Source organism: Dendrobates tinctorius, unplaced genomic scaffold, assembly GCF_039654945.1.
Source record: "Dendrobates tinctorius isolate UK_male_01 unplaced genomic scaffold, ASM3965494v1 ptg000230l, whole genome shotgun sequence".
In the NCBI taxonomy this organism is placed as follows: Eukaryota; Metazoa; Chordata; class Amphibia; order Anura; family Dendrobatidae; genus Dendrobates; species Dendrobates tinctorius.
This window is the reverse complement of record NW_027361897.1, coordinates 2,510,657-2,528,579: the sequence shown is the minus strand read 5'-3', so window position 1 is coordinate 2,528,579 and position 17,923 is coordinate 2,510,657. Positions and strand designations below refer to the sequence as shown.

The window sequence follows — 17,923 nt, the reverse complement described above, 5'->3', positions numbered from 1 at the left end:
TTTTTCAACAGGACAATGACCCCACAAACACCTCCAGGCTGTGTAAGGGCTATTTGACCAAGAAGGAGAGTGATGGGGTGCTACGCCAGATGACCTGGCCTCCACAGTCACCAGACCTGAACCCAGTCGAGATGGTTTGGGGTGAGCTGGACCGCAGAGTGAAGGCAAAAGGGTCAACAAGTGCTAAGAATCTCTGGGAACTCCTTCAAGACTGTTGGAAGACCATTTCCGGTGACTACCTCTTGAAGCTCATCAAGAGAATGCCAAGAGTGTGCAAAGCAGTAATAAAAGCAAAAGGTGGCTACTTTGAAGAACCTAGAATATAAGACATATTTTCAGTTGTTTCACACTTTTTTGTTAATTATATAATTCCACATGTGTTAATTCATTGTTTTGATGCCATCAGAGTGAATCTACAATTTTCATAGTCATGAAAATAAAGAAAACTCTTTGAATGAGAAGGTGTGTCCAAACTTTTGGTCTGTATTGTGTATATAGCCTATTAATTACCCAACATGTAAGATTGGGTTGGGAGACCTGCAGTGAGTCCGGGCTTTGCTGTCCGTACTCGGACTATGATATACTCCCTTGTGAACCGTTTCATGTATGAAGCTATTTGTGGCTTCTTTTTTGGCCTGGTCACTGCTCTTCTCGAATTGGTTGCACAATATAATTCGTCCCTTCTTCACAGCCGGGCGTGGATGTCATTTCTGTAAGGGGAGATGGGTAGCAGTTGTCGCCTCGGACACTGATTATCTGCTGAGAACTAAAGTCCAACCTGTTTGACCATTAGTTGCTTCAAAGAGACCTGTTTGTGGACTCCATGGTGGTTCCCATGTACCTGTCATTGTGGTAGGCGCTTTTTAACATATCACCAAAAGAAAATCAGAAGCTCCAGGCCAGTCGGTGGTGACAGCAGCTACTCACGGGCTATTGTTGGCCGTCCTTTCATCAGTGTGTCTTGTCAGTCATCTGCTACATAAGCCGACCACGCGCCTCCACCAACGCCATCATGTCTATTTTAGGTCCTTTGTTTCTAATTAATCATGTGTGACACGTTCTGTTTTATACGTGGTTGATGATCTTCCAAACGAATGGTCATTGCCAAGTGTCAACACGTCCAGCAGTCAAACACCAAATCGTTGGTTTATCGATCGCACCTCTTGTGCCGCCGGAAACATGATTATTGGTCGGTAGGACGTTGTGTACGCTGAGCGTGTGCTGCCGACTGCTATGAAGGTGAGGGGGAACTAACCCCAAACCCCTCCTGATCATTGCATGGTGGAAATGAAAGCAAACGATCACTGACTTCCTATAGCTTAATTGCCAGTAGTTCATCTGCCCCCAACATAACCTAAGCCCCATACGGCCATGTTTAACTCGATGTATTTTAGACGCCAATGTAGAAGCTGAGTTTTTGAAGCAGCAAAAAAAGGAAAAAGCAGCAGTGTTTTTGCCTGAATTTTTTTTTGCGGTGGTTTTGAGTTGAATATATTAATAGGGAGGGGCTTCCAGGTGGAAAACTTTAGATGAACAAACCGGTCACCAGACCCCCCCCGGGCCCCAAAGCAATGTACACCATGGTTTTCGAAGAGAAGAAAATAAGTGAAAAGAGAATTTACACAGTAATGTCAAAATGATTTGCTGTGTAATGTTCAGTCTTTGTGGTGGTGTTTTTTTTTTCTTTTTGCACATTTTTAAGCTGTGTACCAGGTGGAATTGGCTTGAAAATGACATCGTGCTCACATTCCCTTAGCACTCGTAAAAGATGTCAGTTTTTCACATAGAAGTTATATCTGTGTTTTTCACTTATTATACTCTATGGGAGATGTTCACATGTTCGTGTTTCTGTTTTGGTTGACCTTGTCTCCCACACCAGAACATGGAGACAAGTCTGATTTTGATCAGTCACTGATGAACCTTGCCAATGTTAGGCTGGTTTCACATTAACGTTTTTTAGCGCAGCACATCATGCGCCATGCGCCCCTATGTTTAACATGGCGGATGCATGGTCTAGCGTTTGCATGTGTTCGTATGCGTTTTCATGCGCATGCGTTTTTTGTAGTGTGCGCCTAGGCACACCCGACGCATCCTGTTGCATTTTTGGGTCCGTCTAACGGCGTAAAAAAAAACGCATGCGCATGGAATGCGACAAAATAACACATTACAGTCTATGGGAACGCAGGCGTGCGTTTGAAATCGCATGCGTTTTAAGAGTTAACATGGCTAGAAACTGGTTAAAAAACGCATGATGCGTTTTTTGCATGCGTTTATATTGCGCACGAAGCGCAGCGCTAAAAAACGCTAATGTGAAAGTAGCCGTCATTGTATAGGTCCATGACTACAGAGGTACCAAATGTGTATTTTTTTTTATTGTGATTTTTTTTTTTTAAATATATTTTTCTTTTTCTTTTGACTTTATTTTATTTGTCATTTTGTAGAAATTTTACCTGCATCCATCTGATTTCTTGTTCTGCATTACCACAGTGTTGTAGTTGCAATTGTAAAACAAACTGTCTTGTACCAACACCAGCCACAGTCTGGTTTTCTCAAAAGCAGCCATCATGGCAGGAACAGGGGTCTTCTTCATCAGGCCCTCAGCTGCCATGAGAACTCAGTTGGCACCCAGTAATCCCAGTGCGAAGTGGACCAATGGGCGCTTGGAACATTACACGCTCTGGACCACACGTCCTAAATGCTGTTGCAGTGAAGGAAGTTTAGCTCCCATCGCTGCTTTTAGACTCAGTGCCATTGATGCAAATGTAAGCATAAGGATCCAATGTTAATGTATAGACAATAATGGTGTTCGACTATTGCCCGTTATATGCTCATGTGTAGAATGGAAAAATAAAACGTCTGCTTGCTGCAATTTTTTTTTTTTTTTAGTCTTAAAAACTGACACTTGGTGGAATCCTGATGGACCCCATAATAATCAGTGGGGTCCCTCTACTGCTGTTTCCACTACTTACGTAACGGGCAATCATTCCGTTTATCTGTGTTTTTAGAGAATGTCCAAACACAAGTGTGAGCGTAGCCTACAGGCTGACCTGATCATTGTCCACTTGTCCCTGTTGTTTGCAGCTTCTCGATAGAAAGTAACATTTTAGTAGCAGCAACGAAAAAAGAGGAATTGTCACAAACGCAGAAAAGAAATAGAATTGTAACCAGCAGTGGAATGAATTCCTAAGTGCTGATGTGTAGGTTCCTCTGATCTCAGCCTTCGTAGACCAAGAAATGACGATCCTTCCTTCAGGCCGTCATCGTCCCCCTCTCCGCTGCTCGCAGTTGTATTGGGCACGTACACATTTTCCATGAGGCGGTGTTTTCTCTTTGAAAAAAAAAGGATAATAATGTAACAAAAAAACAAACCCTCAGTCTTGTCCAACAGGTTTCAACTTGAAAGTGTCTTTATTTTTGTAAGTTCTCGCAGACGGCGTGAGCACCTGACTTATGGTCGATGTTCATGGAGTAAGTAGTGATACATGTATGAAGACGATATGTTTGTAGTAAATGTGATGCAATCATTGTAATACTCTTCCGTTCTGTTTTTCAGGAGGACAGATGAGGTGGATTTGTAGTGGCAGCGTACAGTATGGATGACCCCACATAGTGTGCCATCCAGAATAACCTAACATGGGCTGGAGAATCGCGGCGGGGGTCTTCCACCTTCCCACCACCGTTCTCTATGGCTCGTTGTCCTTTTTCCTTTCCGTCCTGCACAACGTTTTCCTTCTCTACTACGTGGACACTTTTGTTTCAGTCTACAAGATCGACAAGCTGTCCTTTTGGATCGGAGAGGTGAGTCGCAGTGCTGATCTGTGTTTGTGTGTATGTCGTTACTTACATAATGGCACCTCGCAGATCTAAAGCCAAGTCCGATCCGGAATAGACACAGCGATCTGTACTTGTACTGTGTTCCTGGGCGTTGTATAGTGAGAGAGCTGAACATGATCCAATAAAGGTCACCTTATACACAGTTCAGGAGGAAAGAGGAGCACTGGGGCCGCCATTTTCAGATCTCTGGACTATAGATGGCATTTTCAGAGCAGTGCTTGGCACCAAGGTGGCTGACATTGGTAGTGGGGTGTTTATGGCTGAATTTGATTGAAGGTGATGACGGGTGGTAGATGTTGTAAAGGGGGGAAAGGGTAGTTTAGCCAGCATTGTGAAAGGGGCCATGTGTCCATCAATGTGGGGGGGGGGTCTGGTGGACGTCGCTATAGAGGGAGAGGGTCTGGTGTCCGTCCACTGTGGAGGTGGGGGGTCTGGTGTCTGTCCACTGTGGGGGGGGGGTCTGGTGTCTGTCCACTGTGGAGGGGGGGTCTGGTGTCTGTCCACTGTGGAGGGGGGGGTCTGGTGTCTGTCCGCGGTGGAGGTGGGGGGGTCTGGTGTCTGTCCACTGTGGAGGAGGGGGGTCTGGTGTCTGTCCACTGTGGAGGGGGGGGTCTGGTGTCTGTCCACTGTGGAGGAGGGGGGTCTGGTGTCTGTCCACTGTGGAGGGGGGGGTCTGGTGTCTGTCCACTGTGGAGGAGGGGTCTGGTGTCTGTCCACTGTGGAGGGGGGGGGGTCTGGTGTCTGTCCGCGGTGGAGGGGGAGGGGGTCTGGTGTCTGTCCGCGGTGGAGGGGGGGGGGGTCTGGTGTCTGTCCACTGTGGAGGAGGGGGGTCTGGTGTCTGTCCACTGTGGAGGGGGGGGTCTGGTGTCTGTCCACTGTGGAGGAGGGGTCTGGTGTCTGTCCACTGTGGAGGGGGGGGGTCTGGTGTCTGTCCGCGGTGGAGGGGGGGGGTCTGGTGTCTGTCCGCGGTGGAGGGGGGGGGTCTGGTGTCTGTCCGCGGTGGAGGGGGGGGGTCTGGTGTCTGTCCGCGGTGGAGGGGGGGGGGTCTGGTGTCTGTCCGCGGTGGAGGTGGGGGGAGTCTGGTGTCTGTCCACTATGGAGGTTGGGGGGGTTCTGGTGTCCGTCCGCTGTGGCGGAGGGGGGTCTGGTGGTGTCCGACACTTCGGGCGGGGTCTGGTGCCTGGCACTGTAGAACATAGGGGGTCTGTTTATAATCCCATTATATTTTTATGAACTCGGATATAAAAAGCCAAATCGATTTGTATTTAAACTTCAAAGTCTCTGCGTTTCCTTTTGCCATTGTATTATTGCTCATGGCTGTGGCTGCATCTCATGGACCTGCAGAGCAACGTGTTCTGTAACTAACGCCATAAATCACCGTGTCGCTGTGTCCAGGCCATACTAATGCTGCGCTGTATACTTAGGACATGCCTTTCATACCCAGATGGCAATACCTTGTAATCCTGGGACTCTGAACACATCAAAGACCTTCAGTGTTTGCTGAATGTGTCTGGAGACCTCGGCTGGGGGTTCTCCTAATAACTACCTGTTACTGCAACCTCTCCATTTTAAAGATATATTTTGAAAATGGTTCTCTTCTCACAATGGTGCTCGGCGTGACCTCGGATCACAGGCCGCTGTTGTTACATCTGATTGCGAGGATTAAGGATGTAAGAGGCCGACAGCCATTTACAATCGTTAGCTAAAATAGTTTTAAGAAGCCATTTCTACGTGGTTTACAGGAAACTAAATCATATCCTGTCCTGGCCAAGGAGAGGGCTGTGATGGAATATTAGGGTGTTTTATTTTTTAGGTTTGATGTCTGATGTTTCCAGGCACGTGACAAAAACAGGAACCGAATTATTCAGTTTATCAATTTGACTATCAAATTAGTAAGTCTAAAACTTTATGATTAGTATTGTCTTCAAATATAGCAGCAAAGTAACACAAGGACAGTGCAGAATAAATCCTAGACCGTCTGGGCACAGTAGTTCTTCTTTAGTTATACAGGTAACACTTACCGCCTTGTCCTGATACTTGCAGATCCCCCCTCTTATAGCTGGAGCTGCCTTTATTATTCCTCCTAGACATGTATAAATAAATTGAAATCTGGGTGTTACTGTCCCCCTTGGGATGGGATCGGACCACAGTGCACGGACTGGCCAGCGGCTCTCCCGACTGGAGCGTGAAAGCTGCATAGAATTACATGAAGCCATCACGCTCGGGTCAGGAGAGCCGCTGGCCAGTCCATGAGCTGCGGTCCGATTTATACGGTTGTCTGACTGCGCCCTAATTTTGTCCAGTTGTCGCTGATATTGTCAGGAACATTGGGCCCAATTCATCAAAGCTTTCACACCAGAATTCTGGCAAAAAGATTTGAAAAATTGCAAAAATTTAGGCGCAACTCGGAGCTGTGCCTAAGTTTTGCAACTTCTGGCGTCTTCACGCTAGCTTGTCCCAACACTGCAGAAATGGGCAGAGCTGGGACAGGGGCATGGTGACCGCCACGGATAAAGTTCATCACGAGCAGCGACGGCATTCTCTACGCCACAAATTTTAACTCCGTGCACCCCCACCAGAATCATCTGTCAGCCAAGGGAATTTGTCAGGCGTGCTTGGCAACGCTACGTCCCGGCACAAACAAGCCTCACCCACCTTTTTAAAAAAGTTGTCAGAGTTGGCCAGGACTGGCATTAGTTGTAAAATGTTTGAGTTGCATTTCAGATGGTTTTATACTAGAATTCTGGCGAAACTTGTTTGATGAATTTGGGCAATAATCAAACTGTCTCTGTGCTCAATAGAGGGATTTTTTTTTTAACAATTTCTGCTGCCTTGTGTATTGGGAGTCTCGGCTGAATAGTTATTTCTGTATATTCTATATTCAGATTAGTCTTATAAATTCAGTAAAAACTGCTCTTTTTCAGTAAGTGAAAGTTAGAAACGTAGAAAACAGATGGACTCCATCGAAACAAAACTAAACTTCACATTCATCTTCTAGATCAAAAGGGAAACCGTAGATATCAGAAGCCACTGACCAAATCCGAGCAGCAGACATTGCTCAGATCTTCCTCCTTCTCTTCTGCTTCGGAGCAGAGTCCTCTTTTGCTTTATAAACTGTTAATTATTAATATTAATCTTGTGCCGTCAGTATCCGTCCAGCTGTACCGCTTAAAGGGGTAATATACAATATAGATGATAGAATGTTATATGTGCAGAGATTTACCCAAATGACATCTGTAACTAAATCGAATGAAAAGGTCAAGAACATTTAAAAAAAAAAAAAAAAATGTTTTCTTACAGACCGTCTTCTTGATCTGGAACAGTCTGAACGACCCCTTATTTGGATGGCTGAGTGACCAGATCTTCCTGAACGCTAAACAGTGAGTCTGCGTGTAGTTATTTCCCTACATACACTGCTCGGTATAAAGACTTTCATATTGGTCTCTAATTCTATAAGCTAAATCACTTTTCCTGTTGGCATATTAAAGGAGTTTTCCAGTTTTTTTAACACCATTTTCTTGCTCTAGTTAAAAGCGACAGACTCTGGTGCTACAGTTCTGCCTCTCCGCCTCTGTCACCTGTCTTTCTTGACAAGCTGCTGCGGTGGCATCACGACTACAGCTTTTGTGACTACTCCAGCCAATCACTGGGCTCCTCGGTCTTGTGACCACTACAATGGCATCAGTCCAGTAATTGGCTGCAGCGGTCACGTGCGCTACACTTGTGCCAGTTCAGCCTGCAGCAAGAAAATGTGACAACAGTGGAGAGGCAGCAGTGCACCTGGGAAGGGTGAGAAATGCTGATTTTATGATTTATTTTATTTGTGTATATATATATATATATATATATATATATATATACTGGAGAAGTTTCTAAAATTAATTTAAAAAAGAAGAAAAAAAAAAAAAAAAAAAAAAATATATATATATATATATATTTTTTTTTAATTAATTTTAGAAACTTCTCCAGTGGTATTTTGACACGGGGCGTTTTGTCAGCACTTTTCTCCTTCGCCTCATTGGGGGACACAGATACTGTGGGTGTATTCCTCTGCCGCTAGGAGGCTGACACTAAGTGAAAAAAAGAGGTTAGCTCCTCCTCTGCCGTATACACCCTCGCCCCTATTGCGGGCGGAAATCAGTTTTTTTTTGCTTAGTGTCCATGGAGGCACACGTCTGTTTTTTTCTCCAGACTTTTTTCGTCTTTTTCCATGAAGATGAGACAGGGGCAACGGATCCTATTGAAAGGGTCCGATTTACCCAAACCAACAACAGATGAGCACGTGCGAGTGTCCCTCCACGTATCCTCTTCTGCGACGTGAGACACAATGCCGGACTTAGCCCTGACCACCCCTAGGTATTGAAACCATGGGCTGTACAGAGGCACAAGACTAGTCCGTGCGGCCCCCACTGCTCCACCAATGCTAAGACTGCGGTGCTGCAAGGTGGCGGACGGTCCCTCTCCTCACCCCTTGAAGGGGTTAGATGGAGCTAGGGTGCCTGCACCGTCCTATTTTATCAAGGCCCCCTCACATACCTGCGCTCAAGAAGCTGAAGAGGATTGTCGGTGAGGAGAGGGCCTGGGAGGGCTCCGGCAAGGATCCGAGGGCTGGAGCCCTTAGCCGGTGGAGGCCACCGGGCATTCAAGGCTGAGCGTGGTGGGATCCGGCAGGCGGCGCCGCGCCAGTAGGTAGCACCATGTTTTTCAGCGCCATGAAAAGAACTGGCTTTAGCCGGAGCTAGGCCGCGGCCGGAAGTCCCGCCCCTGGGCCGCGCGCCACTTCGGGTGGCCCGCCCCGCACTGGGCGACGGCGAAGAAATGAAGGCCCCGGCTTCGGAGCGTGATTTGAATGTGGAAGCATCCAGGACGGGGGGCGCAGGACTGGGGTAAGTCCTGCCCGAGAGGCCACGCTACAGGGAAAACAAGGTGCTACTTCCTCCCCCCTCCCCAGCAGCGGACAGATACAGCATGTCCGAAAAAGGCAAAGACGCACACGTTGTTTTACGCTGCATGCATCTCTTGTCGGGCTGCGTTTCCGCGGGCGCAGAGCAAGTGATTATGCGAAGCCTGCAAATCCGAACGCGCCCAGGAGCCCTCCCCTACGACCGTGACCAATGTGTCGAACCTCCAGGAGTGGGCCTTATTACTGTCACAGTCCATGGCGTTGCTTACGAGAGCAATAGAGTTCCTTCAAGCCCCAAATAGGGGCAGGGACAATGGCTCGCCGACCTTAGAGGGAACCTCCACCTCACAAGAGCCCCAACCTGCAGGGGCCGCTCTCACTCCAGGCAGAACCGGAGGAAATGAATCCACACGGTGTCGCCCAGTCCATTCGGTGCCTTGGCATCTGTGAGCTCTGCCTCTCGCTCCCCGTCACCAGTGGTTAATAGCGAGCAGACCTCAGATTGCGACTCAGACGAGACCCTTGACCTGGACACTCCAGGGTCATGGAAACAGTGGACAGCCTAGGAGCCGTCAATCAGACCGTGGGGATTGAGGATGATCCTGCAGCGGCTACGGAGCATAAAGTGGCATTTAAGCGAGTAAAGTGCCCGCACAGAACTTCCCTGCCTTATCAGTGCGGCCGCCTATTTGGGCTTATCTCCGACTCCACAGGAGGAAAGAGCGTGTTTCTCCCTCAACAAAAGGGTCAAACTGCTTTTCCGTCACCCGTTTTCAGACATGTTTTCAGGCCTTTCGCAACCCCGGGTGGAACACAGTGGCCAATTCCGCCGCTTCAGGCCGCCACAACCAGCATAGGGAGCGGCAGGTCTCATATAGAGTCAACCCATTGGGGAGAATGCGTACTCAACAGCCCAGATCGAGGTGATCCAGATCCCAAAGATCGTCAGCCAAATGACTCGAGGCGTTTGCCAGATAGCACACGACGCATGGGTAAGTTGATGGCTTCAGCTTACAAAATAGAATTGGTCAGATACCCTCCAAGACGTTTTTTTCTTTCTTGTCTGCCCAGGGTGGAACCCAGGCAAGGGCTCTGTTAGGAGCCATCAAATCGCTCCAGCAAAACGGAGTCATTGTTCCAGTACCGGAACACGAAAGAGCTCGGGGCCTCTATTCCAACCTGTTAGCGGTTCCCAAAAAGGACGTATCGGTCGGGCCTGTTTTGGACCTAAAGCTTCTGAACAAATTCATCAGGATCAGACATTTCCGGATGGAGTCTCTCCGTTCAGTCATATCGGCCATGGAGCAGGGAGAATACTTGGCCTCAATAGACATCCAGGACGCATATCTGCATATTCCCATTTTTCCTCCTCATCAGAGGTTTCTACTCTTCACCATCGGCGATCAACATTTTCAGTTCGTAATGCTACCCCTTGGGCTAGCCACGGCTCCCAGAGTGTTCACAAAGGTTATGGCAGTTGTCATGGCCATATTGCATTCTCGAGGCATAGTTGTCTTGCCTTACTTGGACGACCTCTTGGTCAAGGGCCCGTCAACACGGGCATGCAAGGAAAATGTCAGCGTCACGCTGGATACTCTTGCCGCTTAGGGTGGTTGGTCAATGCAAAGTCATCCCTTGTGCCAGCTCAGAGGATTTCCTTCTTATGAATGATCTTCGACACTTGCCGAGGGTTGGTAATTCTCCCTCAGGAAAAAGCGCTAGCTCTCCGGCAGGGAGTCCGGACGCTTCACCAACCAGTCCCTCATACCATCCGATCTGGGAGGAGGATTCTAGGGAAAATGGTGGCAGCATTGGAAGCGATACTGTTCGCCCAGTTCCATCTTCACCCCCTGCAGCACGCCCTCTTGTCGGCTTGGGATAAGAACCCTTTCACGCTCGATCGTCGGTGCCGACTGTCCTCTCAAGTCAGGCAGTCGCTCAGAGAGTGGATAAACAGTTCCTCCCTGACCCAGGGGAACCTTTTACCCCAGACCATTGGCTGGGAATGACAACCGACGCCAGTCTCCTCGGCTGGGGAGCGGTGTTTCGCCACCACATGACCCAGGGACGGTGGTCGCCACAGGAGGCGCGCCTCCCGATCAACTTATTGGCGATATGAGCAATTCGGCTGGCTCTGCAAAAATTTCATCACTTTCTAGCAGGCTGCCCTGTCCGAATTCAATCGGACAACGCTACGGCGGTGGCTTACATAAATCACCAAGGGAGCACCCGCAGCAGAGCAACCATGCGCGAGGTGGGGCACGTCTTTCAGTGGGCCAAAGCAAACCACTCGGTGATTTCGGCTGTCCACATCCCGGGTGTGGAAAATTGGGCGGCAGACTTTCTCAGACGGCGGGGTCTTGCGTCCGGCGAGGGTCTCTTCATCCCGAAGTCTACCAGCAGATTTGTCAGCTTTGGGGAACTCTGGACGTGGACCTGATGGCGTCTAGAATGAACGCCAAGGTGCCCACACATGTCGCTCGGGCCAGGGGCCCGCAGGCAATCGCTGTGGACGCGTTAGTTCTGCCATGGAGCCAGTTTTACCTCTCATATCTATTTCCCCCGCTGCCACTGCTTCTGAGGGTCATCAAGAAGATCAAGACGGAAGGGGTTCCGGCGATTCTGCTGGCCCCAGACTAGCCCTGTCGAGCGTGGTACGCAGATCTAATGCAGCTGTGACCCGACGTTCCTTGGCGCCTGCCAGTGCGCCCAGATCTATTTTCCCAAGGGCCGATTTGCCACCCGAACTCAGGGGCCCTGTGGTTGACGGCATGGCCGGGCCGTTGGATCTTGGATTCTAACCCAGGCAGGGTTCGGGTGCAAGGTGGGCGCTACAATGATTAGCACCCGGAAGCTGGCTTCAGCACAAATTTACCACCACACCTGGAAGGTGTTCTTTGCTTGGTGTCGAGGCCACGGTGTTTCTCCACTGAGATTCTCGATCCCCAACATCTTGGCTTTTCTCCAGTCGGGCCTAGACTCGGGCTTGGCCACAAGTTCCCTCAGGAGACAAATTTCGGCCTTATCTGTCCTGTTCCAGCGCAGAATTGCTACCAATTTTCAGGTGAAGATTTTCATCCAGGGAGTCTCCCATTTGTTACCTCCCTATAAGGCGCCTGTGGACGCCTGGGACCTTAACCTGGTCCTAAGTGTTCTACAGGAAGCTTCATTTGAACCACTTCAAGATGTCTCTTTGAGGTACCTTTCCTGGAAAGTGGTGTTCCTAGTGGCCATCACTTCTATCAGGCGGGTCTCGGAGCTGGCGGCCCTATCCTGCCGAGCTCCGTCCCTCACTTTCCATAAGGATAGGGTGGTGCTCAGACCAGCCCCTCCTTTTCTCCCGATGGTCGTGTCCTCTTTTCACATTAATGAGGATGTTGTTTTGCCTTCATTTTGTCCAGCACCCGTGCACCGTGTGGAAAAGGCTCTTCACACGTTAGACTTGGTAAGAGCCCTCCGGAGGTACGTATCGCGGACGGCGCCCTTTCGTCAGACGGACACGTTGTTCGTGCTCCCCGAAGGGCGCAGGAAGGAGCGCGCTGCCTCAAAGTAGACCATAGCCAGATGGATCGTTTGACTATTCAGGAGTCCTACCACATTAGAGGCATGCCGATTCCAGCAGGGATCAGAGCGCTCTCCACTCGGGCAGTGGGCGCCACTGGGGCGCTTCGGCACCAGGCTTCGACGGAACAGGTGTGCAAGGCAGCAACCTGGTCCAGCCTTCACACATTTGGCAAACATTATAATATCCATACTCAGGCCTCAGCGAATGCAAGCCTGGGTAGAAGGATTCTCCAAGCAGTGGTGGCGCACCTTTGACCCCTTTCCTACAATGGATGTAATATTCCGTCCATGTGACCTGGGAACTAATTCCCATGGACGGAATATTACGTCATAGCGATCAGCGGCGTCCACGTGGTGAGCGCCGCTGATCGCGGCCGGGTGTCAGCTGATTAACATAGCTGACACCCGGCACAATGTGTCAGGGGCGGTCACGGACCGCCCCCGACACGTTAACCCCTGGCACACCGCAATCAAACACGATCGCGGTGTACCGGGGGTTAAAGGGAAGCATCGGCAGGGAGGGGGCTCCCTCCGTGCTTCCCTGAGCCCCCCACAGCAGCGCAATGTGCAGCGCTGCTGCGGGGGTCTCCTTCCCTGCAGGTCCCCGGATCCAATATGGCGGCGGGGACCTTCGGGGGGCCTGCAGGGAGCTGGCTTCTTCATGCCTGCGAAGCGCAGGCAAGGAGGAAGCCTGTGTAGTGCCTGTGACAGATCGCTGATCTGTCACAGCAATCTGTGATGTGACAGATTAGCGATCTGTCACAGGACAGTGATGTCCCACCTGAGACAATGTAATAAAGTTAACAAAAAGTGTAAAAATAATTTTAAAAAAATCGCTAAATAAATTAAAAAAAAATAAAAAAAAATTCCCTAATAAATTCATTTTTTGGAAATAAAAAAAACGAACAATAAAAGTACACATATTTGGTATCGCCGCGTCCGTAACGACCCGCCCTATAAAACTGTCCCATTAGTTAACCTCTTTAGCGAACCCCTTAAAAAATAAAAATAAACGAAGCAAAAAATGATTTATTATCATACCGCCGAACAAAAAGTGCAATAACGCGCAATCAAAAAGACGGATATAAATAACTATGATACCGCTGAAAACGTCATCTTGTCCCGCAAAAAAAGAGCTGCCACACAGCATCATTAGCGAAAAAATAAAAGTTATAGCTCGCAGAATAAAGCGATGCAAAAATAATTATTTTTTATATAAAATTGTTTTCATTGCATAAAAGCGCCAAAACATAAAAAAATACAGAAATGAGGTATCGCTGTAACCATACTGACCCGAAGAATAAAACCGCTTTATAAATTTTACCGCACTCGGAACGGTGTAAATGGACCCCCCAAAAGAAATTCATGAAACGCTGGTTTTTGTTCATTCTGTGTCCCAAAAAAAAATCGGAATAAAAAGTGATCAAAAAATGTCACGTGCCCGAAAATGATACCAATAAAAACGTCAACTCGTCCCACAAAAAATAAGACCTCACATGACTCGGTGGGTCAAAATATGGAAAAATTATAGCTCTCAAAATATGGTGATGCAAAAACTATTTTTACAATAAAAAGCGTCTTTTAGCGTGTGACAGCTGCCAAACATAAAAACCCGCCATAAATAGTAAATCAAATCCCCCGTTATCACCCCCTTAGTTAGGGAAAAATAATAAAATTAAAAAATTGTATTTATTTCCATTTTCCCATTAGGGTTAGGGCTAGGGCTGAGATTAGGGTTAGGGGTGTTAGAATTGGGGGGTTTCCACTGTTTGGGCACATCAGGTGCTCTCTAAACGCAACATGGCATCTGATCTCAATTCCAGCCAATTCTGCGTTGAAAAAGTCAAATGGTGCTCCTTCCCTTCCAAGCTCTGCCATGCGCCCAAACAGTGTTTTACCCCCACATATGGGGTATCAGCCTACTCAGGACAAATTGCAAAACAACTTTTGGGGTCCAATTTCTCCTGGTACCCTTGGGAAAATAAAAAATTGGGGGCAAAAATATAATTTTTGTGGAAAAAAATGATTTTTTTATTTTCACACCCGGACGTTATAAACTTCTGTGAAGCACTTGGGGGTTCAAAGTGCTCACCACACATCTAGATAAGTTCCTTAGGGGGTATAGTTTCCAAAATGGTGTCATTTGTGGAAGGTTTCCACTGTTTAGGTACATCAGGGGCTCTCCAAAGGCAACATGACACCCGCAGACCATTCCATCAAAGTCTGCATTCCAAAACGTCACTACTTCTCTTCCGAGCCCCGACGTGTGCACATACAGTAGTTTTCTCCCACATATGAGGTATCAGCCTACTCAGGACAAATTGCAAAACAACTTTTGGGGTCCAATTTCTCCTGGTACCCTTGGGAAAATAAAAAATTGGGGGCAAAAATATAATTTTTGTGGAAAAAAATGATTTTTTTATTTTCACACCCGGACGTTATAAACTTCTGTGAAGCACTTGGGGGTTCAAAGTGCTCACCACACATCTAGATAAGTTCCTTAGGGGGTATAGTTTCCAAAATGGTGTCATTTGTGGAAGGTTTCCACTGTTTAGGTACATCAGGGGCTCTCCAAAGGCAACATGACACCCGCAGACCATTCCATCAAAGTCTGCATTCCAAAACGTCACTACTTCTCTTCCGAGCCCCGACGTGTGCCCATACAGTAGTTTTCTCCCACATATGAGGTATCAGCCTACTCAGGACAAATTGGACAACAACTTTTGGGGTCCAATTTCTCCTGGTACCCTTGGGAAAATAAAAAAATTGGGGACTAAATCATCATATTTGAGGAAAAAATACAATTTTTTTATTTTCACGCCCGGGCATTATAAACTTCTGTGAAGGCCTTGGGGGTACAAAGTGCTCACCACACACCTAGATAAGATCCTTGGGGGGGTCTAGTTTCCAAAATGGTGTCATTTGTGGGGGGGTTTCCGCTGCTTTGGTACATCAGGGGCTTTCCAAGCGCGACATGGTGTCCGATCTCAATTCCAGCCAAAAACGTCCGAGCTCTGCCATGCGCCCAAATAGTGGTTTACCCCCACATGTGGGGTATCAGCGTACTCAGGACAAATAGCACAATAACTTTTAGGGTCCTGTTACCCTTGGAAAAATAAGAATTGAGGGTGAAAAGATCATTTTTGTGGAAAAAATATGATTTTTTAATTGTACGGCTGTACGTTATAAACTTCTGTGAAGCCCTTCTGGGTTCAAAGTTCTCACCACATATCTAGATAAGTTCCTTGGGGAGTCTAGTTTCCAAAATGGTGTCACTTGTGGGGGGGTTTCCACTGTTTAGGTACATCAGGGGCTCGCCAAACGTGACATGGCGTCCGATCTGAATTCCAGCCAATGTTGCATTGAAAAAATCAAACGGCGCTCCTTCCCTTCTGAGCTCTGCCATGCACCGAAACAGTGGTTCCCCCGACATATCAGGTATCGGCGTACTCAGGACAAATTGCACAATAAGTTTTGCAGTCCAATTTCTCCTGTCACCCTTGGTAAAATAAAAAAAATTGAAGCTGAAGTATTTTTTTTTGTGGAAAAAAAGTTAAATGTTCATTTATTTTTTTTAAGGTTCAAAAAATTCCTGTGATGCACCTGAAGGGTTAATAAACTTCTTGAATGTGGTTTTGAGCACCTTAAGGGGTGCAGTTTTTAGAACGGTGTCACTTTTGGGTATTTTCTATCATATAGACCCCTCAAAGTGGCTTCAAATGTGATGTGATCCGTAAATAAAATGGTGTTGCAAAAATGAGAAATCGCTGGTCAACTTTTAACCCTTAGAACTTCCTAACAAAAAAAAAATTTTGGTTCCAAAATTGTGCTGATGTAAAGTAAACATGTGGGAAATGTTGCTTATTAAGTTTTTTGTGTGCCGTATCTCTGTGATTTAAGGGCATAAAAATTAAAAGTGGGAAAATTGCGAAATTTTCAAAATTTTCGCCAAATTTCCGTTTTTTTCACAAATAAGCACAAGCTATTTGAATGAAATTTTACCACTAACATGAAGTACAAAATGTCAGAATCACCGAGATCCATGGAAGCGTTTCAGAGTTATTGCCTCATAAAGGGACAGTGGTCAGAATTTTAAAAATTGGCCCAGGAGTTAACGTGCAAGCCACCCTTGGTAGTGAAGGGGTTAAACAAGAGGTGCATGTAGCTTGGATCGGTGAGTCAATCTCCCACCCAAGGACTGCTTTAGGACGTCCCACAGTATCTGTGTCCCCCAATGAGGCAAAGGAGAAACAGGGATTTTTTTGTGATAACTCACCATAAAATCCTTTTCTCCGAGACGCTCATTGGGGGACACAGCACCCACCCTATTAGCCAGTTGTCTCTTGTTTTGTTTAATTAATATGCATTTACTTATTTATTATAAGGGTGGTGGTTTTTTTTGGGCATGTTGTACCTGTATTAAGGCTGATTTGTTGTCCTCCTACTGCTTTGGCACCAAACTGATTTCCGCCCGCAATAGGGGTGAGGGTGTATACTGCGGAGGAGGAGCTAACCTCTTTTTTTCACTTAGTGTCAGCCTCCTAGCGGCAGAAGCATACACCCACAGTATCTGTGTCCCCCAATGAGCATCTCGGAGAAAAGGATTTTACGGTGAGTTATCACAAAAATCCCTGTTTTTTTTCAGCGCTTTTTTTTTTGCTGCAGAAATACTGCGTATAACACTACCAAAAACCTCTTACACATGCTTGTAATTTTGCTTGGATTTTTTGACCTTTCGGGTGTTTTAACTCATCACAAATGCGCACTCTTCTTGCCAACACTCTGGTCTTTGCTGCAGGTAAAAGAAGCTGCAAAATTGCCAAATGTGAACCTACCCTAAGAGTATGTGCACACGACGGCTTTTTCAGGAGGATTCTGCCTGCAAAAAAACCCTGCAAACGTAAGAACCACTTGCTGTGCAAATGTTCAGCGTTTTTGAACTTGCTTCAGGCTTCCAAAGCTGCGAAGGCGGATGAAAGAAGTGACCGGTCCATTCAGGTGGTGGCTTCCATTTTTGAAGCCGCCACTATTAATACAGAGAATTAAAAAGAAATTACCTGCGGCAAAGACACCACATGACCCACGACATCGACGCCGTCCTTTCCTGAAGCGTGTTTTTCAGGAAAACCTCAGCAGGTACAGCGGCGTCTAAAAGGCCCTGTGTGCACATACTCGAATATAGACCAGGCACCAGAAAATCCCATTTTTTATTGAGCCAAAGTATAGACCTTTACAAAGCAATATTTATTGTGCCGTTTAGATATTGGACCCCTCGTGGTGGACTGTACATGTTAGATTCCAGTTAGCTGAACCCAACAATTTTTATTCTGGATTTCTTGATCTGGTTAGTACGGTGGCAGCTGGACGTACCCCAACCCCTCATCTCCTGGCAGTGAAGAACAGGACATGTTGGATTTCGTCAGGTCCATGGCTTAGTTTACTTTACTTGGGAGCTAGGCCAGCATTGCCTGACGGCAACTCTTCCCCGATCCCCGTTGCAATCCGAGCTTGCTTGTGTCTTTGTGTTTTTTTTTTTTTGTAAATCTGTTATGGAAATGACCTGATCTGATGCTGATCAATGATCCTTCACATTGTGCATCTCCTTTCCAGTGATGTGTAACT

At 47.2% G+C, this 17,923-nt stretch overlaps 1 protein-coding gene across 3 annotated transcripts in view; it reads left to right on the top strand.

Moving 5' to 3' along the window:
- The window catches only part of MFSD13A (major facilitator superfamily domain containing 13A), a 72,918-nt gene that overhangs the window by 9,217 nt on the left and 45,778 nt on the right, over window positions 1-17,923 (top strand). For all 3 annotated transcript variants that reach the window (XM_073555773.1, XM_073555771.1, XM_073555772.1), the window contains exons 2-3: window positions 3,554-3,798; window positions 7,135-7,214. In XM_073555773.1, the coding sequence (XP_073411874.1) occupies window positions 3,634-3,798; window positions 7,135-7,214 (245 nt within the window). In that variant the 5' untranslated portion in view covers window positions 3,554-3,633. The remainder of the gene's footprint in view (window positions 1-3,553; window positions 3,799-7,134; window positions 7,215-17,923) is intronic.